Below are 24,841 nucleotides of genomic sequence, written 5' to 3'. Positions count from 1 at the left end.
AGTTGCCATTTCCTTAGTTGTTTTATGCTTACTGCACGTTTATAAAACAGACTAAACAGCTAGTATAAATATATTTTTGACAAAAATATTGCTAGCGCATTAATTTTCCAGAATGCGAGAGGTTTCACTCTCGCAAAAAGTTGTCCAAGATAAGCGCAATGAGGTTATTTTGAACCTAACACGGAACCCAAACCGGCTGCGCCCGTGCGCCATCGTGCACAAAGGTATTGCACCCCCGCCCCGCAAAAAGTTGTCCAAGATAAGCGCAATGAGGTTATTTTGAACCTAACACGGAACCCAAACCGGCTGCGCCCGTGCGCCATCGTGCACAAAGGTATTGCACCACCCCCCCAAACGCGATCACGACACGCAGGTTAAAATATCAAAACAAACTCTGAACCAATGACATTCATTTGGGGACAGGTCGAAAGTCATTAAACATGTATGGCAATTTAGCTAGTTAGCTTGCACTTGCTAGCTAACGTTAATTTGTATTTATTTAGCTAGCTTGCTGTTGCTAGCTAATTTGTTCTGGGATATACACATTGAGTTGTTATTTTACCTGAAATGCACAAGGACCTCTACTCCGACAAACAACGGCCAACCGAATCGTTTCTAGTCATCTCTCCTCCTTCCAGGCCTTTTCATTGTTTAACTTATATGGTGATCGCATCTAAACTTTTATTGTATTACCACAACTACCGGCAAAACAGTTCGTCTTTCAGTCACCCACGTGGGTATAACCAATGAGGAGATGGCACGTGGGTACCTGCTTCTATAAACCAATGAGGAGATGGGAGAGGCAGGACTTTCAGCGCAATCTGTGTCAGAAATAGGAATGAGTTCTATTTTAGCCCTTGGTGTCGCAGAAGCACTTTGGCGCGTGCGAGCAGTGTGGGTGCAATAATTGAATAACATAAATTTAGAAATCCAATTTGCGACGTGTCCGGTCTGGTCAGCATGTAAGCTTGTCGCCAGTTTTCATGCCTTTGGAACAACGATTCCTATTGTTAGGCTGGAGACATGAGCATCTCATCATTATACACAAATCTCTGGTGTTAATGGGAAGTTGCACAGCATGGAAGGAGCGAACGAGATGAGACCAAAAAGACAAATGCTCATAAAAACAAAAAGTACAAAAAACTTGATTCTGTGATACAGGCATTTGGGATATCGTTCAAAAACATAAATTCGAACTAATTAAATATATCGCCCAGCCTTAAGCAGTTCGTGCCATACATTATAATAACACGTGTATGTAGACCACACACACACACACACACACCATAGTTTCAATAAGATGCTGCAGCGTTCCTCCACCGTGGAGGTAGTCTTTAGTATAGAGCACACCATAGTTATTGTGTGTGCGTTCCTGTGTATGAGTGTGTGTGTTTGAGAGAGAGAGCATGGCTGAAAATCAACATGTCTGGGCAAGACCTCAGACCCCAGAATGGTAATTTAAGGTCCCATACACTGTCGCTAGGCAGACTATAACAACCAACCATCATTCAAGAAACAGAGCTGCATTAGCTAGTTTGTAATGTTGGTCTAAAGAACGTTAAAACAGGATTTCTGTCTGCAGAGAAAATAGAGGAGTGGATGTTTCTCTCTTTTTCTAATGTAAAGCTGTGCATTAGCTTAATGGCATACAGTGGTACAAGTTATGGTGCTATAAGGGCAATTCCACTTGAGTGACATTTCCCGGTGTGCTGTCCTCTCCTGGAGGGGAGAACGGACCTAGCCCCTCAGACCACGGCCATTTGACTGGTACACCTAATTGACTTGAATGGGAATGGCCATTCTAGTAATTCTATGGGACTATCTGCACATTCCTGCTCATTGCTCATTCTAAAGCAGCCCTGGTTTGGCACAGCTGCCCTGCTTTACTCTGACCCTGGGTACTTCTCATTTGGCACGGTAGATAATATTCTGTACAGAGGAAGCCATTCCTCTGAGTGATACTGAAGGAATGTGATGTGAGTGAAAGTATTTGGGAAACACCCGACCCTGGGTTATTGTGTCAATGCATGGGAGAGAAGGTCTAGCTTTGGCTGCCAACTTTCTTTCTCCATTCTTTGTGGTTCAGGGCTTTGTCCAAGTGGCTTATCTGTGGGGACATGTGACCTTGACTATCAGATTATGTAGCACAAGCACTTCGCTACACCTGCAATAACATCTGCTAAGTATGTTTACTGTATGTGACCAATACAATTTGATTTGGTTATGCTCCTAGTTGATGTTCAGATGTTTAATCAAGTCTTTGTAATGCTGTTGGCCATGCCATGTTGAGGCTTTGGGGCCAGCTATGCCTGATTCTTAATGACGGTTGGAGGGGGAAGGAAGTGTTTGATTGTTGGAGTAGGATATGTCCACTTGTCCAGCTGCCTATAATTGTCTGACAGATTCGTAGCCTGGCATACAAATGATCAATGTGTCACTGTTTCAAACAATAGTTGAGTGCCGTGTTTGGCCTGGTTTAAACGGCTACCAGATTGTCTTCCTCATCTCTTTTCCAGAGGAAGGCCCTACTTCTAAAAGGAACAGATTGTCTCTTATTTTTGGAGCAGATTTTTTTCCTCCACCCACCTGTTCTCCTGAAACCACGAGCTAGCTGTATAGTATTGTAGTCCCTGGCAAGATCCATGACCCAATTTACTGTGGGCTGAGAAGAGGAAGACTGAGCAGGGAGGAATGAGTAGCTAATGTGAGCTGAGAAGAGGAAGACCCTGCAGGGAGGAATGAGTAGCTAATGTAAGCTGAGAAGAGGAAGACCCTGCAGGGAGGAATGAGTAGCTAATGTAAGCTGAGAAGAGGAAGACGGAGCAGGGAGGAATGAGTAGCTAATGTAAGCTGAGAAGAGGAAGACCCAGCAGGGAGGAATGAGTAGCTAATGTAAGCTGAGAAGAGGAAGACCCAGCAGGGAGGAATGAGTAGCTAATGTAAGCTGAGAAGAGGAAGACCCAGCAGGGAGGAATGAGTAGCTAATGTAAGCTGAGAAGAGGAAGACCCAGCAGGGAGGAATGAGTAGCTAATGTAAGCTGAGAAGAGGAAGACCCAGCAGGGAGGAATGAGCAGTGGTGGAAAAAGTACTCAAACGTCATACTTGAATAAAAGATAACTTTTTTAAATGACTCAAGTAAAAGTGAGTCACCCAGTAAAATACTACCTGAGTAAAAGTCTAAAAGTATTTTTTTTAAATATACTTAACTTCTACAGGATTGTGATTAGCATGAGGTTGGAAGTAATGCACATTTCCCAGGACACATCTGATAAGGGCAGAAAGCTTAAATTCTTGTGAATCCAATTGCACTGTCAAATTACAGTAGCTATTACAGTGAAATATTACTATGCTATTGTTTGAGGAGAGTGCACAGTTATGAACTTGAAAATGTATTAATAAACCAATTAGGCACATTTGGGCAGTCTTGATACAACATTTTGAACAGAAATCCAATGTTTCATTGAATCACATTTACTCATGCTGTGGGGCCACCTTATTTGCGTATTCTGCAACATTTATTCTTCTAAAATCAGTTGCTTTACAGGCTGGGGGAAACAAATGTTTACTGTATTCGAGTTAATACTCAACTGTATTCAATGTTTAATGTCATTTTATGAACATATAATAGTAAACTTTAGAGCATTATAATACTTCTCTGACAGCGCATTCTGTTCTCAAGTTCTTGTTAAGCCACTTTACATTGTTAATCCTGCTGGAAGCTTTCTAATACGTTACTTGAACGTATCCCAATGCAGTCCTACAAACATAGGCTCCTACCATCACAAACCAATGACATTAGTGACCAAAAAGTGCTCTAAAAGCTTTGAATTTGACGCTAAGGAGCAAGTTTCTGAAGAGTTGGGTCACACTGCTTTGGTATGTAACGTGTGTACAGCATAAAGGCAACAAGTTATTTTCAGCAATAGTTATTTCCCGTGTTTATTACGAAATAATTAACTGAGATTTACCAGAGACATATTACATTTGGAAGTACAGTACCAGTCAAAAGTTTAGACACAACTAGGGTTTATCTTTATTTATTTTTTTTACAATTTCTAACATTGTAGAATAATATCAAAACTGTGAAATAACACATATGGATCCATGTAGTAACCAAACAATTGTTAAACAAGGCAAAGGCCACCCTTTTTTCACACTCTTGGCATTCTCTCAACCAGCTTCACCTGGAATGCTTTTCCAACAGTCTTGAAGGAGTTCCCACATATGCTGAGCACTTGTAGGCTGCTTTTCCTTCACTCTGCGGTCCAACTCATCCCAAACCGTCTCAATTGGGTTAAGGTCGGATGATTGTGGAGGCCAGGTCATCTGATGCAGCACTCCATCACTCTCCTTCTTGGTCAAATAGCTCTTACACAGCCTGGAGGTGTGTTTGTCATTGTCCTGTTGAAAAACAAATGACAGTCCATCTCAAATTTGGACCGATTTCCACCGATTAATGTCCATTGCTCGTGTTTCTTGGCCCAAGCAAGTCTCTTCTTCTTATTGGTGTCCTTTAGTAGGGGTTTCTTTGCAGCAATTTGACCATGAAGGCCGGATTCATGCAGTCTCTTCTGAACAGTTGATATTGAGATGTGTCTGTTACTTGAACTCTATGAAGCATTTATTTGGGCTGCAATTGCTGGCTTGTAACTCTAATATGGCTCCAGGTCATCTACAAGTCCATGCTAGGTAAAGCTCCGCCTTATCTCAGTTCACTGGTCACGATGGCAACACCCACCCGTAGCACGCTCTCCAGCAGGTGTATCTCACTGATCATCCCTAAAGCCAACACCTTATTTGGCCGCCTTTCCTTCCAGTTCTCTGCTGCCTGTGACTGGAACGAATTGCAAAAAAGACCGAGCGTTGAAGTTGGAGACTTTATCTCCCTCACCAACTTTAAACATCTGCTATCTGAGCAGCTAACCGATCGCTGCAGCTGTACATAGTCCATCGGTAAATAGCCCACCCAATTTACCTACCTCATCCCCATACTGTTTTTATGTACTTTTCTGCTCTTTTGCACACCAGTATCTCTACCTGCACATGACCATCTGATCATTTATCACTCCAGTGTTAATCTGCTAAATTGTAATTATTCGCCTACCTCCTCATGCCTTTTGCACACAATGTATATAGACTTTTTTTTCCTTCTTTCTACTGTGTTATTGACTTGTTTATTGTTTACTCCATGTGTAACCCTGTGTTGTTGTCTGTTCACACTGCTATAATTTATCTTGGCCAGGTCGCAGTTGTAAATGAGAACTTGTTCTCAACTAGCCTACCTGGTTAAGTAAAGGTTAAATAGAAAAATAAATAAAACATATATACTTATCCTCTGCACCAGAGGTAACTCTGGGTCTTCCTTTCCTGTGGCAGTCCTCATGAGAGACAGTTTCATCATAGCACTTGATGATTTTTGCGACTGCACTTGAAGAAACTTTCAAAGTTCTTGAAATTTTCCATATTGACTGACCTTCATGTCTTAAAGTAATGATGGACTGTTGTTTCCCCTTGCTTATTTGAGCTGTTCTTGCCATAATATGGACTTCTGCATACCACCCCTACCTTGTCACAGCACAACTGATTGGCTCAAGCGCATTAAGAAGGAAAGAAATTCCATGTTCATTGAAATGCATTCCAGGTGACTACCTCATGAATCTGGTTGAGAGAATGCCAAGAGTGTTCAAAGCTGTCATCAAGGCAAATGGTGGCTACTTTGAAGAATCAAATATTTTGATTTGTTTAACACTTTTTGGTTACTATATGATTCCATATGTGTTATTTTATAGTTTTGATGTCTTCACAATTATTCTACAGTGTAAAAAATAGCAAAAATAAAGAAAAACCCTTGAATGAGTAGGTGTGTCCAAACTTTCGACTGTTACTGTAGATCTGAATCCAGACTGTTGGCAGGCCCCCTCATTATGCATTACTTCCTGTTGAGCTGCACCTCTCTTCACGTTGAGTATACATTTGATTAAGACATTTAGCTAAAAGGCTAAAATAATCGGTGTGATATCAGATTGCAATAAGAATCCATATGATAAGATGCTTTTTTTGGTGCTGAAGGCGTGGGGTAAGAGTGTCTTGGCATTCTTTGAAAGGCCTACAAGTGGAGCTTCCAATTTTTGGCCAAAGACATTCAGTTATCTGATGGACAACTGGTTTAAACTGGCAGGAAACAACAAGAGGTGGGAGAGGCAGGACTTTCAGCGCAATCTGTGTCAGAAATAGGAATGAGTTCTATTTTAGCCCTTGGTGTCGCAGAAGCACTTTGGCGCGTGCGAGCAGTGTGGGTGCAATAATTGAATAACATAAATTTAGAAATCCAATTTGCGACGTGTCCGGTCTGGTCAGCATGTAAGCTTGTCGCCAGTTTTCATGCCTTTGGAACAACGATTCCTATTGTTAGGCTGGAGACATGAGCATCTCATCATTATACACAAATCTCTGGTGTTAATGGGAAGTTGCACAGCATGGAAGGAGCGAACGAGATGAGACCAAAAAGACAAATGCTCATAAAAACAAAAAGTACAAAAAACTTGATTCTGTGATACAGGCATTTGGGATATCGTTCAAAAACATAAATTCGAACTAATTAAATATATCGCCCAGCCTTAAGCAGTTCGTGCCATACATTATAATAACACGTGTATGTAGACCACACACACACACACACACACACCATAGTTTCAATAAGATGCTGCAGCGTTCCTCCACCGTGGAGGTAGTCTTTAGTATAGAGCACACCATAGTTATTGTGTGTGCGTTCCTGTGTATGAGTGTGTGTGTTTGAGAGAGAGAGCATGGCTGAAAATCAACATGTCTGGGCAAGACCTCAGACCCCAGAATGGTAATTTAAGGTCCCATACACTGTCGCTAGGCAGACTATAACAACCAACCATCATTCAAGAAACAGAGCTGCATTAGCTAGTTTGTAATGTTGGTCTAAAGAACGTTAAAACAGGATTTCTGTCTGCAGAGAAAATAGAGGAGTGGATGTTTCTCTCTTTTTCTAATGTAAAGCTGTGCATTAGCTTAATGGCATACAGTGGTACAAGTTATGGTGCTATAAGGGCAATTCCACTTGAGTGACATTTCCCGGTGTGCTGTCCTCTCCTGGAGGGGAGAACGGACCTAGCCCCTCAGACCACGGCCATTTGACTACTTTGAAGTACTACTTAAGTACTTTACACCAGTGGGAATGAGATGCTAATGTGTGCTGAGAAGAGGAAGACGGAGCAGGGAGGAATGAGTAGCTAATGTCTGCTGAGAAGACGAAGACCCAGCAGGGAGGAATGAGTAGCTAATGTCTGCTGAGAAGAGGAAGACCGAGCAGGGAGGAATGAGTAGCTAATGTCTGCTGAGAAGAGGAAGACCGAGCAGGGAGGAATGAGTAGCTAATGTCTGCTGAGAAGAGGAAGGCCGAGCAGGGAGGAATGAGTAGCTAATGTCTGCTGAGAAGAGGACGGCCAAGCAGGGAGGAATGAGTAGCTAATGTAAGCTGAGAAGAGGAAGACCCAGCAGGGAGGAATGAGTAGCTAATGTCTGCTGAGAAGAGGAAGACCGAGCAGGGAGGAATGAGTAGCTAATGTCTGCTGAGAAGAGGAAGACCCAGCAGGGAGGAATGAGTAGCTAATGTCTGCTGAGAAGAGGAAGGCCGAGCAGGGAGGAATGAGTAGCTAATGTCTGCTGAGAAGAGGACGGCCGAGCAGGGAGGAATGAGTAGCTAATGTAAGCTGAGAAGAGGAAGACCCAGCAGGGAGGAATGAGTAGCTAATGTCTGCTGAGAAGAGGAAGACCGAGCAGGGAGGAATGAGTAGCTAATGTAAGCTGAGAAGAGGAAGACGGAGCAGGGAGGAATGAGTAGCTAATGTAAGCTGAGAAGAGGAAGACGGAGCAGGGAGGAATGAGTAGCTAATGTCTGCTGAGAAGAGGAAGACCGAGCAGGGAGGAATGAGTAGCTAATGTCTGCTGAGAAGAGGAAGACCCAGCAGGGAGGAATTGAGTAGCTAATGTAAGCTGAGAAGAGGAAGACCGAGCAGGGAGGAATGAGTAGCTAATGTAAGCTGAGAAGAGGAAGACCCAGCAGGGAGGAATGAGTAGCTAATGTAAGCTGAGAAGAGGAAGACCCAGCAGGGAGGAATGAGTAGCTAATGTCTGCTGAGAAGAGGAAGACCCAGCAGGGAGGAATGAGTAGCTAATGTCTGCTGAGAAGAGGAAGACCGAGCAGGGAGGAATGAGTAGCTAATGTCTGCTGAGAAGAGGAAGACCGAGCAGGGAGGAATGAGTAGCTAATGTCTGCTGAGAAGAGGAAGACCGAGCAGGGAGGAATGAGTAGCTAATGTCTGCTGAGAAGAGGAACACCGAGCAGGGAGGAATGAGTAGCTAATGTCTGCTGAGAAGAGGAAGACCCAGCAGGGAGGAATGAGTAGCTAATGTCTGCTGAGAAGAGGAAGACGGAGCAGGGAGGAATGAGTAGCTAATGTCTGCTGAGAAGAGGACGGCCAAGCAGGGAGGAATGAGTAGCTAATGTAAGCTGAGAAGAGGAAGACCCAGCAGGGAGGAATGAGTAGCTAATGTCTGCTGAGAAGAGGAAGACCGAGCAGGGAGGAATGAGTAGCTAATGTAAGCTGAGAAGAGGAAGACCGAGCAGGGAGGAATGAGTAGCTAATGTCTGCTGAGAAGAGGAAGACCGAGCAGGGAGGAATGAGTAGCTAATGTCTGCTGAGAAGAGGAAGACGGAGCAGGGAGGAATGAGTAGCTAATGTAAGCTGAGAAGAGGAAGACCGAGCAGGGAGGAATGAGTAGCTAATGTAAGCTGAGAAGAGGAAGACCGAGCAGGGAGGAATGAGTAGCTAATGTCTGCTGAGAAGAGGAAGACCGAGCAGGGAGGAATGAGTAGCTAATGTAAGCTGAGAAGAGGAAGACCGAGCAGGGAGGAATGAGTAGCTAATGTAAGCTGAGAAGAGGAAGACCGAGCAGGGAGGAATGAGTAGCTAATGTCTGCTGAGAAGAGGAAGACCGAGCAGGGAGGAATGAGTAGCTAATGTAAGCTGAGAAGAGGAAGACCGAGCAGGGAGGAATGAGTAGCTAATGTAAGCTGAGAAGAGGAAGACCGAGCAGGGAGGAATGAGTAGCTAATGTAAGCTGAGAAGAGGAAGACGGAGCAGGGAGGAATGAGTAGCTAATGTAAGCTGAGAAGAGGAAGACCGAGCAGGGAGGAATGAGTAGCTAATGTCTGCTGAGAAGAGGAAGACGGAGCAGGGAGGAATGAGTAGCTAATGTCTGCTGAGAAGAGGAAGACCGAGCAGGGAGGAATGAGTAGCTAATGTAAGCTGAGAAGAGGAAGACCGAGCAGGGAGGAATAAGTAGCTAATGTAAGCTGAGAAGAGGAAGACCGAGCAGGGAGGAATGAGTAGCTAATGTAAGCTGAGAAGAGGAAGACGGAGCAGGGAGGAATGAGTAGCTAATGTAAGCTGAGAAGAGGAAGACGGAGCAGGGAGGAATGAGTAGCTAATGTAAGCTGAGAAGAGGAAGACGGAGCAGGGAGGAATGAGTAGCTAATGTCTGCTGAGAAGAGGAAGACCGAGCAGGGAGGAATGAGTAGCTAATGTCTGCTGAGAAGAGGAAGACCGAGCAGGGAGGAATGAGTAGCTAATGTCTGCTGAGAAGAGGAACACCGAGCAGGGAGGAATGAGTAGCTAATGTCTGCTGAGAAGAGGAAGACCCAGCAGGGAGGAATGAGTAGCTAATGTCTGCTGAGAAGAGGAAGACGGAGCAGGGAGGAATGAGTAGCTAATGTCTGCTGAGAAGAGGACGGCCAAGCAGGGAGGAATGAGTAGCTAATGTAAGCTGAGAAGAGGAAGACCCAGCAGGGAGGAATGAGTAGCTAATGTCTGCTGAGAAGAGGAAGACCGAGCAGGGAGGAATGAGTAGCTAATGTAAGCTGAGAAGAGGAAGACCGAGCAGGGAGGAATGAGTAGCTAATGTCTGCTGAGAAGAGGAAGACCGAGCAGGGAGGAATGAGTAGCTAATGTCTGCTGAGAAGAGGAAGACGGAGCAGGGAGGAATGAGTAGCTAATGTAAGCTGAGAAGAGGAAGACCGAGCAGGGAGGAATGAGTAGCTGATGTAAGCTGAGAAGAGGAAGACCGAGCAGGGAGGAATGAGTAGCTAATGTCTGCTGAGAAGAGGAAGACCGAGCAGGGAGGAATGAGTAGCTAATGTAAGCTGAGAAGAGGAAGACCGAGCAGGGAGGAATGAGTAGCTAATGTAAGCTGAGAAGAGGAAGACCGAGCAGGGAGGAATGAGTAGCTAATGTCTGCTGAGAAGAGGAAGACCGAGCAGGGAGGAATGAGTAGCTAATGTAAGCTGAGAAGAGGAAGACCGAGCAGGGAGGAATGAGTAGCTAATGTAAGCTGAGAAGAGGAAGACCGAGCAGGGAGGAATGAGTAGCTAATGTAAGCTGAGAAGAGGAAGACGGAGCAGGGAGGAATGAGTAGCTAATGTAAGCTGAGAAGAGGAAGACCGAGCAGGGAGGAATGAGTAGCTAATGTCTGCTGAGAAGAGGAAGACGGAGCAGGGAGGAATGAGTAGCTAATGTCTGCTGAGAAGAGGAAGACCGAGCAGGGAGGAATGAGTAGCTAATGTAAGCTGAGAAGAGGAAGACCGAGCAGGGAGGAATGAGTAGCTAATGTAAGCTGAGAAGAGGAAGACCGAGCAGGGAGGAATGAGTAGCTAATGTAAGCTGAGAAGAGGAAGACCGAGCAGGGAGGAATGAGTAGCTAATGTAAGCTGAGAAGAGGAAGACGGAGCAGGGAGGAATGAGTAGCTAATGTAAGCTGAGAAGAGGAAGACGGAGCAGGGAGGAATGAGTAGCTAATGTCTGCTGAGAAGAGGAAGACCGAGCAGGGAGGAATGAGTAGCTAATGTCTGCTGAGAAGAGGAAGACCGAGCAGGGAGGAATGAGTAGCTAATGTCTGCTGAGAAGAGGAAGACCCAGCAGGGAGGAATGAGTAGCTAATGTAAGCTGAGAAGAGGAAGACTGAGCAGGGAGGAATGAGTAGCTAATGTAAGCTGAGAAGAGGAAGACCGAGCAGGGAGGAATGAGTAGCTAATGTAAGCTGAGAAGAGGAAGACCGAGCAGGGAGGAATGAGTAGCTAATGTAAGCTGAGAAGAGGAAGACCGAGCAGGGAGGAATGAGTAGCTAATGTAAGCTGAGAAGAGGAAGACCGAGCAGGGAGGAATGAGTAGCTAATGTAAGCTGAGAAGAGGAAGACCGAGCAGGGAGGAATGAGTAGCTAATGTCTGCTGAGAAGAGGAAGGCCGAGCAGGGAGGAATGAGTAGCTAATGTCTGCTGAGAAGAGGAAGACCCAGCAGGGAGGAATGAGTAGCTAATGTAAGCTGAGAAGAGGAAGACCGAGCAGGGAGGAATGAGTAGCTAATGTAAGCTGAGAAGAGGAAGACCGAGCAGGGAGGAATGAGTAGCTAATGTCTGCTGAGAAGAGAAGACCGAGCAGGGAGGAATGAGTAGCTAATGTAAGCTGAGAAGAGGAAGACCGAGCAGGGAGGAATGAGTAGCTAATGTAAGCTGAGAAGAGGAAGACGGAGCAGGGAGGAATGAGTAGCTAATGTAAGCTGAGAAGAGGAAGACGGAGCAGGGAGGAATGAGTAGCTAATGTCTGCTGAGAAGAGGAAGACCGAGCAGGGGAGGAATGAGTAGCTAATGTCTGCTGAGAAGAGGAAGACCGAGCAGGGAGGAATGAGTAGCTAATGTCTGCTGAGAAGAGGAAGACCCAGCAGGGAGGAATGAGTAGCTAATGTAAGCTGAGAAGAGGAAGACCGAGCAGGGAGGAATGAGTAGCTAATGTAAGCTGAGAAGAGGAAGACCGAGCAGGGAGGAATGAGTAGCTAATGTAAGCTGAGAAGAGGAAGACCGAGCAGGGAGGAATGAGTAGCTAATGTAAGCTGAGAAGAGGAAGACCGAGCAGGGAGGAATGAGTAGCAATGTAAGCTGAGAAGAGGAAGACCGAGCAGGGAGGAATGAGTAGCTAATGTAAGCTGAGAAGAGGAAGACCGAGCAGGGAGGAATGAGTAGCTAATGTCTGCTGAGAAGAGGAAGGCCGAGCAGGGAGGAATGAGTAGCTAATGTCTGCTGAGAAGAGGAAGACCCAGCAGGGAGGAATGAGTAGCTAATGTCTGCTGAGAAGAGGAAGACCGAGCAGGGAGGAATGAGTAGCTAATGTCTGCTGAGAAGAGGACGGCCAAGCAGGGAGGAATGAGTAGCTAATGTAAGCTGAGAAGAGGAAGACCCAGCAGGGAGGAATGAGTAGCTAATGTAAGCTGAGAAGAGGAAGACGGAGCAGGGAGGAATGAGTAGCTAATGTAAGCTGAGAAGAGGAAGACGGAGCAGGGAGGAATGAGTAGCTAATGTCTGCTGAGAAGAGGAAGACCGAGCAGGGAGGAATGAGTAGCTAATGTCTGCTGAGAAGAGGAAGACCGAGCAGGGAGGAATGAGTAGCTAATGTCTGCTGAGAAGAGGAAGACCCAGCAGGGAGGAATGAGTAGCTAATGTAAGCTGAGAAGAGGAAGACCGAGCAGGGAGGAATGAGTAGCTAATGTAAGCTGAGAAGAGGAAGACCGAGCAGGGAGGAATGAGTAGCTAATGTAAGCTGAGAAGAGGAAGACCGAGCAGGGAGGAATGAGTAGCTAATGTAAGCTGAGAAGAGGAAGACCGAGCAGGGAGGAATGAGTAGCTAATGTAAGCTGAGAAGAGGAAGACCGAGCAGGGAGGAATGAGTAGCTAATGTAAGCTGAGAAGAGGAAGACTGAGCAGGGAGGAATGAGTAGCTAATGTCTGCTGAGAAGAGGAAGGCCGAGCAGGGAGGAATGAGTAGCTAATGTCTGCTGAGAAGAGGAAGACCCAGCAGGGAGGAATGAGTAGCTAATGTAAGCTGAGAAGAGGAAGACCGAGCAGGGAGGAATGAGTAGCTAATGTAAGCTGCTGAGAAGAGGAAGACCGAGCAGGGAGGAATGAGTAGCTAATGTAAGCTGAGAAGAGGAAGACCGAGCAGGGAGGAATGAGTAGCTAATGTAAGCTGAGAAGAGGAAGACCGAGCAGGGAGGAATGAGTAGCTAATGTAAGCTGAGAAGAGGAAGACCGAGCAGGGAGGAATGAGTAGCTAATGTAAGCTGAGAAGAGGAAGACCGAGCAGGGAGGAATGAGTAGCTAATGTCTGCTGAGAAGAGGAAGGCCGAGCAGGGAGGAATGAGTAGCTAATGTCTGCTGAGAAGAGGAAGACCCAGCAGGGAGGAATGAGTAGCTAATGTCTGCTGAGAAGAGGAAGACCGAGCAGGGAGGAATGAGTAGCTAATGTCTGCTGAGAAGAGGACGGCCAAGCAGGGAGGAATGAGTAGCTAATGTAAGCTGAGAAGAGGAAGACCCAGCAGGGAGGAATGAGTAGCTAATGTCTGCTGAGAAGAGGAAGACCGAGCAGGGAGGAATGAGTAGCTAATGTAAGCTGAGAAGAGGAAGACCGAGCAGGGAGGAATGAGTAGCTAATGTCTGCTGAGAAGAGGAAGACCGAGCAGGGAGGAATGAGTAGCTAATGTCTGCTGAGAAGAGGAAGACGGAGCAGGGAGGAATGAGTAGCTAATGTAAGCTGAGAAGAGGAAGACCGAGCAGGGAGGAATGAGTAGCTAATGTAAGCTGAGAAGAGGAAGACCGAGCAGGGAGGAATGAGTAGCTAATGTCTGCTGAGAAGAGGAAGACCGAGCAGGGAGGAATGAGTAGCTAATGTAAGCTGAGAAGAGGAAGACCGAGCAGGGAGGAATGAGTAGCTAATGTAAGCTGAGAAGAGGAAGACTGAGCAGGGAGGAATGAGTAGCTAATGTAAGCTGAGAAGAGGAAGACGGAGCAGGGAGGAATGAGTAGCTAATGTAAGCTGAGAAGAGGAAGACCGAGCAGGGAGGAATGAGTAGCTAATGTCTGCTGAGAAGAGGAAGACTGAGCAGGGAGGAATGAGTAGCTAATGTCTGCTGAGAAGAGGAAGACCGAGCAGGGAGGAATGAGTAGCTAATGTAAGCTGAGAAGAGGAAGACCGAGCAGGGAGGAATGAGTAGCTAATGTAAGCTGAGAAGAGGAAGACCGAGCAGGGAGGAATGAGTAGCTAATGTAAGCTGAGAAGAGGAAGACCGAGCAGGGAGGAATGAGTAGCTAATGTAAGCTGAGAAGAGGAAGACGGAGCAGGGAGGAATGAGTAGCTAATGTAAGCTGAGAAGAGGAAGACGGAGCAGGGAGGAATGAGTAGCTAATGTCTGCTGAGAAGAGGAAGACCGAGCAGGGAGGAATGAGTAGCTAATGTCTGCTGAGAAGAGGAAGACCGAGCAGGGAGGAATGAGTAGCTAATGTCTGCTGAGAAGAGGAAGACCCAGCAGGGAGGAATGAGTAGCTAATGTAAGCTGAGAAGAGGAAGACTGAGCAGGGAGGAATGAGTAGCTAATGTAAGCTGAGAAGAGGAAGACCGAGCAGGGAGGAATGAGTAGCTAATGTAAGCTGAGAAGAGGAAGACCGAGCAGGGAGGAATGAGTAGCTAATGTAAGCTGAGAAGAGGAAGACCGAGCAGGGAGGAATGAGTAGCTAATGTCTGCTGAGAAGAGGAAGACGGAGCAGGGAGGAATGAGTAGCTAATGTCTGCTGAGAAGAGGAAGACCGAGCAGGGAGGAATGAGTAGCTAATGTCTGCTGGGAAGAGGAAGACCCAGCAGGGAGGAATGAGTAGCTAATGTCTGCTGAGAAGAGGAAGACCGAGCAGGGAGGAATGAGTAGCTAATGTCTGCTGAGAAGAGGAACACCGAGCAGGGAGGAATGAGTAGCTAATGTCTGCTGAGAAGAGGAAGGCCGAGCAGGGAGGAATGAGTAGCTAATGTCTGCTGAGAAGAGGACGGCCAAGCAGGGAGGAATGAGTAGCTAATGTAAGCTGAGAAGAGGAAGACCCAGCAGGGAGGAATGAGTAGCTAATGTAAGCTGAGAAGAGGAAGACCGAGCAAGGAGGAATGAGTAGCTAATGTAAGCTGAGAAGAGGAAGACCGAGCAGGGAGGAATGAGTAGCTAATGTCTGCTGAGAAGAGGAAGACCGAGCAGAGAGGAATGAGTAGCTAATGTAAGCTGAGAAGAGGAAGACCGAGCAGGGAGGAATGAGTAGCTAATGTAAGCTGAGAAGAGGAAGACTGAGCAGGGAGGAATGAGTAGCTAATGTAAGCTGAGAAGAGGAAGACCGAGCAGGGAGGAATGAGTAGCTAATGTCTGCTGAGAAGAGGAAGACCGAGCAGGGAGGAATGAGTAGCTAATGTCTGCTGAGAAGAGGAAGACGGAGCAGGGAGGAATGAGTAGCTAATGTAAGCTGAGAAGAGGAAGACCGAGCAGGGAGGAATGAGTAGCTAATGTAAGCTGAGAAGAGGAAGACCGAGCAGGGAGGAATGAGTAGCTAATGTCTGCTGAGAAGAGGAAGACCGAGCAGAGAGGAATGAGTAGCTAATGTAAGCTGAGAAGAGGAAGACCGAGCAGGGAGGAATGAGTAGCTAATGTAAGCTGAGAAGAGGAAGACTGAGCAGGGAGGAATGAGTAGCTAATGTAAGCTGAGAAGAGGAAGACGGAGCAGGGAGGAATGAGTAGCTAATGTAAGCTGAGAAGAGGAAGACGGAGCAGGGAGGAATGAGTAGCTAATGTCTGCTGAGAAGAGGAAGACCCAGCAGGGAGGAATGAGTAGCTAATGTAAGCTGAGAAGAGGAAGACCGAGCAGGGAGGAATGAGTAGCTAATGTCTGCTGAGAAGAGGAACACCGAGCAGGGAGGAATGAGTAGCTAATGTCTGCTGAGAAGAGGAAGACCCAGCAGGAGGAATGAGTAGCTAATGTCTGCTGAGAAGAGGAAGACCCAGCAGGGAGGAATGAGTAGCTAATGTAAGCTGAGAAGAGGAAGACCGAGCAGGGAGGAATGAGTAGCTAATGTAAGCTGAGAAGAGGAAGACCGAGCAGGGAGGAATGAGTAGCTAATGTAAGCTGAGAAGAGGAAGACCGAGCAGGGAGGAATGAGTAGCTAATGTAAGCTGAGAAGAGGAAGACCCAGCAGGGAGGAATGAGTAGCTAATGTCTGCTGAGAAGAGGAAGACCCAGCAGGGAGGAATGAGTAGCTAATGTCTGCTGAGAAGAGGAAGACCGAGCAGGGAGGAATGAGTAGCTAATGTCTGCTGAGAAGAGGAAGACTGAGCAGGGAGGAATGAGTAGCTAATGTCTGCTGAGAAGAGGAAGACCGAGCAGGGAGGAATGAGTAGCTAATGTCTGCTGAGAAGAGGAAGACCCAGCAGGGAGGAATGAGTAGCTAATGTCTGCTGAGAAGAGGAAGACCGAGCAGGGAGGAATGAGTAGCTAATGTCTGCTGAGAAGAGGAAGACCGAGCAGGGAGGAATGAGTAGCTAATGTCTGCTGAGAAGAGGAAGACCGAGCAGGGAGGAATGAGTAGCTAATGTAAGCTGAGAAGAGGAAGACCGAGCAGGGAGGAATGAGTAGCTAATGTAAGCTGAGAAGAGGAAGACCGAGCAGGGAGGAATGAGTAGCTAATGTCTGCTGAGAAGAGGAAGACCGAGCAGGGAGGAATGAGTAGCTAATGTAAGCTGAGAAGAGGAAGACCGAGCAGGGAGGAATGAGTAGCTAATGTCTGCTGAGAAGAGGAAGACGGAGCAGGGAGGAATGAGTAGCTAATGTAAGCTGAGAAGAGGAAGACGGAGCAGGGAGGAATGAGTAGCTAATGTAAGCTGAGAAGAGGAAGACCGAGCAGGGAGGAATGAGTAGCTAATGTCTGCTGAGAAGAGGAAGACTGAGCAGGGAGGAATGAGTAGCTAATGTCTGCTGAGAAGAGGAAGACCGAGCAGGGAGGAATGAGTAGCTAATGTAAGCTGAGAAGAGGAAGACCGAGCAGGGAGGAATGAGTAGCTAATGTAAGCTGAGAAGAGGAAGACCGAGCAGGGAGGAATGAGTAGCTAATGTAAGCTGAGAAGAGGAAGACCGAGCAGGGAGGAATGAGTAGCTAATGTAAGCTGAGAAGAGGAAGACGGAGCAGGGAGGAATGAGTAGCTAATGTAAGCTGAGAAGAGGAAGACGGAGCAGGGAGGAATGAGTAGCTAATGTCTGCTGAGAAGAGGAAGACCCAGCAGGGAGGAATGAGTAGCTAATGTAAGCTGAGAAGAGGAAGACCGAGCAGGGAGGAATGAGTAGCTAATGTAAGCTGAGAAGAGGAAGACCGAGCAGGGAGGAATGAGTAGCTAATGTAAGCTGAGAAGAGGAAGACCGAGCAGGGAGGAATGAGTAGCTAATGTCTGCTGAGAAGAGGAAGGCCGAGCAGGGAGGAATGAGTAGCTAATGTCTGCTGAGAAGAGGAAGACCCAGCAGGGAGGAATGAGTAGCTAATGTCTGCTGAGAAGAGGAAGACCGAGCAGGGAGGAATGAGTAGCTAATGTCTGCTGAGAAGAGGAAGACCAAGCAGGGAGGAATGAGTAGCTAATGTAAGCTGAGAAGAGGAAGACCCAGCAGGGAGGAATGAGTAGCTAATGTAAGCTGAGAAGAGGAAGACGGAGCAGGGAGGAATGAGTAGCTAATGTAAGCTGAGAAGAGGAAGACCCAGCAGGGAGGAATGAGTAGCTAATGTCTGCTGAGAAGAGGAAGACCGAGCAGGGAGGAATGAGTAGCTAATGTCTGCTGAGAAGAGGAAGACCGAGCAGGGAGGAATGAGTAGCTAATGTCTGCTGAGAAGAGGAAGACCCAGCAGGGAGGAATGAGTAGCTAATGTAAGCTGAGAAGAGGAAGACCGAGCAGGGAGGAATGAGTAGCTAATGTAAGCTGAGAAGAGGAAGACCGAGCAGGGAGGAATGAGTAGCTAATGTAAGCTGAGAAGAGGAAGACCGAGCAGGGAGGAATGAGTAGCTAATGTAAGCTGAGAAGAGGAAGACCGAGCAGGGAGGAATGAGTAGCTAATGTAAGCTGAGAAGAGGAAGACCGAACAGGGAGGAATGAGTAGCTAATGTAAGCTGAGAAGAGGAAGACTGAGCAGGGAGGAATGAGTAGCTAATGTCTGCTGAGAAGAGGAAGACCGAGCAGGGAGGAATGAGTAGCTAATGTCTGCTGAGAAGAGGAAGACCCAGCAGGGAGGAATGAGTAGCTAATGTAAGCTGAGAAGAGGAAGACCGAGCAGGGAGGAATGAGTAGCTAATGTAAGCTGAGAAGAGGAAGACCCAGCAGGGAGGAATGAGTAGCTAATGTAAGCTGAGAAGAGGAAGACCGAGCAGGGAGGAATGAGTAGCTAATGTCTGCTGAGAAGAGGAAGACCGAGCAGGGAGGAATGAGTAGCTAATGTCTGAGAAGAGGAAGACGGAGCAGGGAGGAATGAGTAGCTAATGTCTGCTGAGAAGAGGAAGACCGAGCAGGGAGGAATGAGTAGCTAATGTCTGCTGAGAAGAGGAAGACCGAGCAGGGAGGAATGAGTAGCTAATGTCTGCTGAGAAGAGGAAGACCCAGCAGGGAGGAATGAGTAGCTAATGTAAGCTGAGAAGAGGAAGACCGAGCAGGGAGGAATGAGTAGCTAATGTAAGCTGAGAAGAGGAAGACCGAGCAGGGAGGAATGAGTAGCTAATGTAAGCTGAGAAGAGGAAGACCGAGCAGGGAGGAATGAGTAGCTAATGTAAGCTGAGAAGAGGAAGACCGAGCAGGGAGGAATGAGTAGCTAATGTAAGCTGAGAAGAGGAAGACCGAGCAGGGAGGAATGAGTAGCTAATGTAAGCTGAGAAGAGGAAGACCGAGCAGGGAGGAATGAGTAGCTAATGTCTGCTGAGAAGAGGAAGGCCGAGCAGGGAGGAATGAGTAGCTAATGTCTGCTGAGAAGAGGAAGACCCAGCAGGGAGGAATGAGTAGCTAATGTCTGCTGAGAAGAGGAAGACCGAGCAGGGAGGAATGAGTAGCTAATGTCTGCTGAGAAGAGGAAGACCGAGCAGGGAGGAATGAGTAGCTAATGTAAGCTGAGAAGAGGAAGACCCAGCAGGGAGGAATGAGTAGCTAATGTCTGCTGAGAAGAGGAAGACCGAGCAGGGAGGAATGAGTAGCTAATGTAAGCTGAGAAGAGGAAGACCGAGCAGGGAGGAATGAGTAGCTAATGTCTGCTGAGAAGAGGAAGACCGAGCAGGGAGGAATGAGTAGCTAATGTCTGCTGAGAAGAGGAAGACGGAGCAGGGAGGAATGAGTAGCTAATGTAAGCTGAGAAGAGGAAGACCGAGCAGGGAGGAATGAGTAGCTAATGTAAGCTGAGAAGAGGAAGACCGAGCAGGGAGGAATGAGTAGCTAATGTCTGCTGAGAAGAGGAAGACCGAGCAGGGAGGAATGAGTAGCTAATGTCTGCTGAGAAGAGGAAGACCGAGCAGGGAGGAATGAGTAGCTAATGTAAGCTGAGAAGAGGAAGACTGAGCAGGGAGGAATGAGTAGCTAATGTAAGCTGAGAAGAGGAAGACGGAGCAGGGAGGAATGAGTAGCTAATGTCTGCTGAGAAGAGGAAGACTGAGCAGGGAGGAATGAGTAGCTAATGTCTGCTGAGAAGAGGAAGACCGAGCAGGGAGGAATGAGTAGCTAATGTAAGCTGAGAAGAGGAAGACCGAGCAGGGAGGAATGAGTAGCTAATGTAAGCTGAGAAGAGGAAGACCGAGCAGGGAGGAATGAGTAGCTAATGTAAGCTGAGAAGAGGAAGACCGAGCAGGGAGGAATGAGTAGCTAATGTAAGCTGAGAAGAGGAAGACGGAGCAGGGAGGAATGAGTAGCTAATGTAAGCTGAGAAGAGGAAGACGGAGCAGGGAGGAATGAGTAGCTAATGTCTGCTGAGAAGAGGAAGACCGAGCAGGGAGGAATGAGTAGCTAATGTCTGCTGAGAAGAGGAAGACCGAGCAGGGAGGAATGAGTAGCTAATGTCTGCTGAGAAGAGGAAGACCCAGCAGGGAGGAATGAGTAGCTAATGTAAGCTGAGAAGAGGAAGACTGAGCAGGGAGGAATGAGTAGCTAATGTAAGCTGAGAAGAGGAAGACCGAGCAGGGAGGAATGAGTAGCTAATGTAAGCTGAGAAGAGGAAGACCGAGCAGGGAGGAATGAGTAGCTAATGTAAGCTGAGAAGAGGAAGACGGAGCAGGGAGGAATGAGTAGCTAATGTCTGCTGAGAAGAGGAAGACGGAGCAGGGAGGAATGAGTAGCTAATGTCTGCTGAGAAGAGGAAGACCGAGCAGGGAGGAATGAGTAGCTAATGTCTGCTGGGAAGAGGAAGACCCAGCAGGGAGGAATGAGTAGCTAATGTCTGCTGAGAAGAGGAAGACCGAGCAGGGAGGAATGAGTAGCTAATGTCTGCTGAGAAGAGGAACACCGAGCAGGGAGGAATGAGTAGCTAATGTCTGCTGAGAAGAGGAAGGCCGAGCAGGGAGGAATGAGTAGCTAATGTCTGCTGAGAAGAGGAAGACCCAGCAGGGAGGAATGAGTAGCTAATGTCTGCTGAGAAGAGGAAGACCGAGCAGGGAGGAATGAGTAGCTAATGTCTGCTGAGAAGAGGAAGACCAAGCAGGGAGGAATGAGTAGCTAATGTAAGCTGAGAAGAGAAGACCCAGCAGGGAGGAATGAGTAGCTAATGTAAGCTGAGAAGAGGAAGACCGAGCAGGGAGGAATGAGTAGCTAATGTCTGCTGAGAAGAGGAAGACCGAGCAGGAGGAATGAGTAGCTAATGTAAGCTGAGAAGAGGAAGACCGAGCAGGGAGGAATGAGTAGCTAATGTAAGCTGAGAAGAGGAAGACTGAGCAGGGAGGAATGAGTAGCTAATGTAAGCTGAGAAGAGGAAGACCGAGCAGGGAGGAATGAGTAGCTAATGTCTGCTGAGAAGAGGAAGACCGAGCAGGGAGGAATGAGTAGCTAATGTCTGCTGAGAAGAGGAAGACGGAGCAGGGAGGAATGAGTAGCTAATGTAAGCTGAGAAGAGGAAGACCGAGCAGGGAGGAATGAGTAGCTAATGTAAGCTGAGAAGAGGAAGACCGAGCAGGGAGGAATGAGTAGCTAATGTCTGCTGAGAAGAGGAAGACCGAGCAGGAGGAATGAGTAGCTAATGTAAGCTGAGAAGAGGAAGACCGAGCAGGGAGGAATGAGTAGCTAATGTAAGCTGAGAAGAGGAAGACCGAGCAGGGAGGAATGAGTAGCTAATGTAAGCTGAGAAGAGGAAGACGGAGCAGGGAGGAATGAGTAGCTAATGTAAGCTGAGAAGAGGAAGACGGAGCAGGGAGGAATGAGTAGCTAATGTCTGCTGAGAAGAGGAAGACCCAGCAGGGAGGAATGAGTAGCTAATGTAAGCTGAGAAGAGGAAGACCGAGCAGGGAGGAATGAGTAGCTAATGTCTGCTGAGAAGAGGAACACCGAGCAGGGAGGAATGAGTAGCTAATGTCTGCTGAGAAGAGGAAGACCCAGCAGGGAGGAATGAGTAGCTAATGTCTGCTGAGAAGAGGAAGACCCAGCAGGGAGGAATGAGTAGCTAATGTAAGCTGAGAAGAGGAAGACCGAGCAGGGAGGAATGAGTAGCTAATGTAAGCTGAGAAGAGGAAGACCGAGCAGGGAGGAATGAGTAGCTAATGTCTGCTGAGAAGAGGAAGACCGAGCAGGGAGGAATGAGTAGCTAATGTAAGCTGAGAAGAGGAAGACCCAGCAGGGAGGAATGAGTAGCTAATGTCTGCTGAGAAGAGGAAGACCCAGCAGGGAGGAATGAGTAGCTAATGTCTGCTGAGAAGAGGAAGACCGAGCAGGGAGGAATGAGTAGCTAATGTCTGCTGAGAAGAGGAAGGCCGAGCAGGGAGGAATGAGTAGCTAATGTCTGCTGAGAAGAGGAAGGCCGAGCAGGGAGGAATGAGTAGCTAATGTCTGCTGAGAAGAGGAAGACCCAGCAGGGAGGAATGAGTAGCTAATGTCTGCTGAGAAGAGGAAGGCCGAGCAGGGAGGAATGAGTAGCTAATGTCTGCTGAGAAGAGGAAGACCGAGCAGGGAGGAATGAGTAGCTAATGTCTGCTGAGAAGAGGAAGACGGAGCAGGGAGGAATGAGTAGCTAATGTAAGCTGAGAAGAGGAAGACCGAGCAGGGAGGAATGAGTAGCTAATGTAAGCTGAGAAGAGGAAGACCGAGCAGGGAGGAATGAGTAGCTAATGTCTGCTGAGAAGAGGAAGACCGAGCAGAGAGGAATGAGTAGCTAATGTAAGCTGAGAAGAGGAAGACCGAGCAGGGAGGAATGAGTAGCTAATGTAAGCTGAGAAGAGGAAGACTGAGCAGGGAGGAATGAGTAGCTAATGTAAGCTGAGAAGAGGAAGACGGAGCAGGGAGGAATGAGTAGCTAATGTAAGCTGAGAAGAGGAAGACCGAGCAGGGAGGAATGAGTAGCTAATGTCTGCTGAGAAGAGGAAGACTGAGCAGGGAGGAATGAGTAGCTAATGTCTGCTGAGAAGAGGAAGACCGAGCAGGGAGGAATGAGTAGCTAATGTAAGCTGAGAAGAGGAAGACCGAGCAGGGAGGAATAAGTAGCTAATGTAAGCTGAGAAGAGGAAGACCGAGCAGGGAGGAATGAGTAGCTAATGTAAGCTGAGAAGAGGAAGACCGAGCAGGGAGGAATGAGTAGCTAATGTAAGCTGAGAAGAGGAAGACGGAGCAGGGAGGAATGAGTAGCTAATGTCTGCTGAGAAGAGGAAGACGGAGCAGGGAGGAATGAGTAGCTAATGTCTGCTGAAAGAGGAAGACCCAGCAGGGAGGAATGAGTAGCTAATGTAAGCTGAGAAGAGGAAGACCGAGCAGGGAGGAATGAGTAGCTAATGTCTGCTGAGAAGAGGAACACCGAGCAGGGAGGAATGAGTAGCTAATGTCTGCTGAGAAGAGGAAGACCCAGCAGGGAGGAATGAGTAGCTAATGTCTGCTGAGAAGAGGAAGACCCAGCAGGGAGGAATGAGTAGCTAATGTAAGCTGAGAAGAGGAAGACCGAGCAGGGAGGAATGAGTAGCTAATGTAAGCTGAGAAGAGGAAGACCGAGCAGGGAGGAATGAGTAGCTAATGTAAGCTGAGAAGAGGAAGACCGAGCAGGGAGGAATGAGTAGCTAATGTAAGCTGAGAAGAGGAAGACCCAGCAGGGAGGAATGAGTAGCTAATGTCTGCTGAGAAGAGGAAGACCCAGCAGGGAGGAATGAGTAGCTAATGTCTGCTGAGAAGAGGAAGGCCGAGCAGGGAGGAATGAGTAGCTAATGTCTGCTGAGAAGAGGAAGGCCGAGCAGGGAGGAATGAGTAGCTAATGTCTGCTGAGAAGAGGAAGGCCGAGCAGGGAGGAATGAGTAGCTAATGTCTGCTGAGAAGAGGAAGACCCAGCAGGGAGGAATGAGTAGCTAATGTCTGCTGAGAAGAGGAAGGCCGAGCAGGGAGGAATGAGTAGCTAATGTCTGCTGAGAAGAGGAAGACCCAGCAGGGAGGAATGAGTAGCTAATGTCTGCTGAGAAGAGGAAGGCCGAGCAGGGAGGAATGAGTAGCTAATGTCTGCTGAGAAGAGGAAGGCCGAGCAGGGAGGAATGAGTAGCTAATGTCTGCTGAGAAGAGGAAGACCCAGCAGGGAGGAACGAGTAGCTAATGTAAGCTGAGAAGAGGAAGACGGAGCAGGGAGGAATGAGTAGCTAATGTAAGCTGAGAAGAGGAAGACCCAGCAGGGAGGAATGAGTAGCTAATGTCTGCTGAGAAGAGGAAGACCCAGCAGGGAGGAATGAGTAGCTAATGTAAGCTGAGAAGAGGAAGACCGAGCAGGGAGGAATGAGTAGCTAATGTAAGCTGAGAAGAGGAAGACCGAGCAGGGAGGAATGAGTAGCTAATGTAAGCTGAGAAGAGGAAGACCGAGCAGGGAGGAATGAGTAGCTAATGTCTGCTGAGAAGAGGAAGACCGAGCAGGGAGGAATGAGTAGCTAATGTCTGCTGAGAAGAGGAAGACCCAGCAGGGAGGAATGAGTAGCTAATGTAAGCTGAGCTCAATAGTCTCTCCTCTTTTCTCTCTCCCCCAGTCAGCCTCTGCACTTTTGAAAGGCTTAATATGTATAAAGAACGTATTGTAAGTTTGCACTTTTCATGTGAGTAGTTTTTAGACAGTCAAAGTTAAGTGAGTGATTGGCTTGAGGGTTTGAGTCCCTGACCAACGCTCCGTTTTTTATTTTATTTTAATAACTTGTAATTAGGTTGGCAAATTAGCTCTGACGCTAGCGCCATTAGCCCACTGTGCAGAAATAGAAAGGACAATATTTCACTGTCAACTCTGAGCTCTGGATATGGTACAGACTATTTGTATGGCTCAACATTGAGATAGTCATACCCCTCACACTGTCGTGTCAACTTGAACATAATTGTGGTGGTTCAAATGTTTATTTTTTATATTTCCTTTTTTTCCACAGTTCCAGCCTGGTTTAGCTCAGCTTTGTTTTGTTGGCCTCAGTAAGGCTGTCCCTCTCCCTCCCCCTCTCCATCAGACAAGAGCAGGAAATGATTTCAGTTCAGGTCCCTCCTCCCTTCAGACAGACGCTGTAGGGTCCCTCCTTCCCTCAGACAGACGCTGTAAGGTCCCCACATGTAAGTTGAACAGGTATAAACACACATTTATTCCCATGTCCATCTAATACCTAACCAGCAATAAGTAAAGCTGAACTGTGTTAGTACGCCACTGACAGAATAAGGGAATATGGAAAGTATTATGTATGTGACGTGTATCATGATGTGTGTAA

At 47.3% G+C, this 24,841-nt stretch overlaps 1 protein-coding gene across 7 annotated transcripts in view; it reads left to right on the top strand.

Annotated features, from left to right (window-relative positions):
• LOC115132461 (cAMP-dependent protein kinase inhibitor gamma-like) overlaps positions 1-24,841 on the top strand; it is a 60,076-nt gene that overhangs the window by 34,115 nt on the left and 1,120 nt on the right. For 3 of the 7 annotated variants that reach the window (XM_029665138.2, XM_029665139.2, XM_065020839.1), the window contains one exon: positions 24,515-24,689. The exons of the other annotated variants lie outside the window; for them this stretch is intronic. In XM_029665138.2, coding sequence (XP_029520998.2) covers positions 24,688-24,689 — 2 coding nt within the window. In that variant the 5' untranslated portion in view covers positions 24,515-24,687. The remainder of the gene's footprint in view (positions 1-24,514; positions 24,690-24,841) is intronic. 7 annotated transcript variants of the gene reach the window in all.

The sequence above is a fragment of the Oncorhynchus nerka genome, linkage group LG7 (genome assembly GCF_034236695.1).
Source record: "Oncorhynchus nerka isolate Pitt River linkage group LG7, Oner_Uvic_2.0, whole genome shotgun sequence".
NCBI lineage: Eukaryota > Metazoa > Chordata > Actinopteri > Salmoniformes > Salmonidae > Oncorhynchus > Oncorhynchus nerka.
This window is presented reverse-complemented; position numbering and strand designations above follow the sequence as displayed.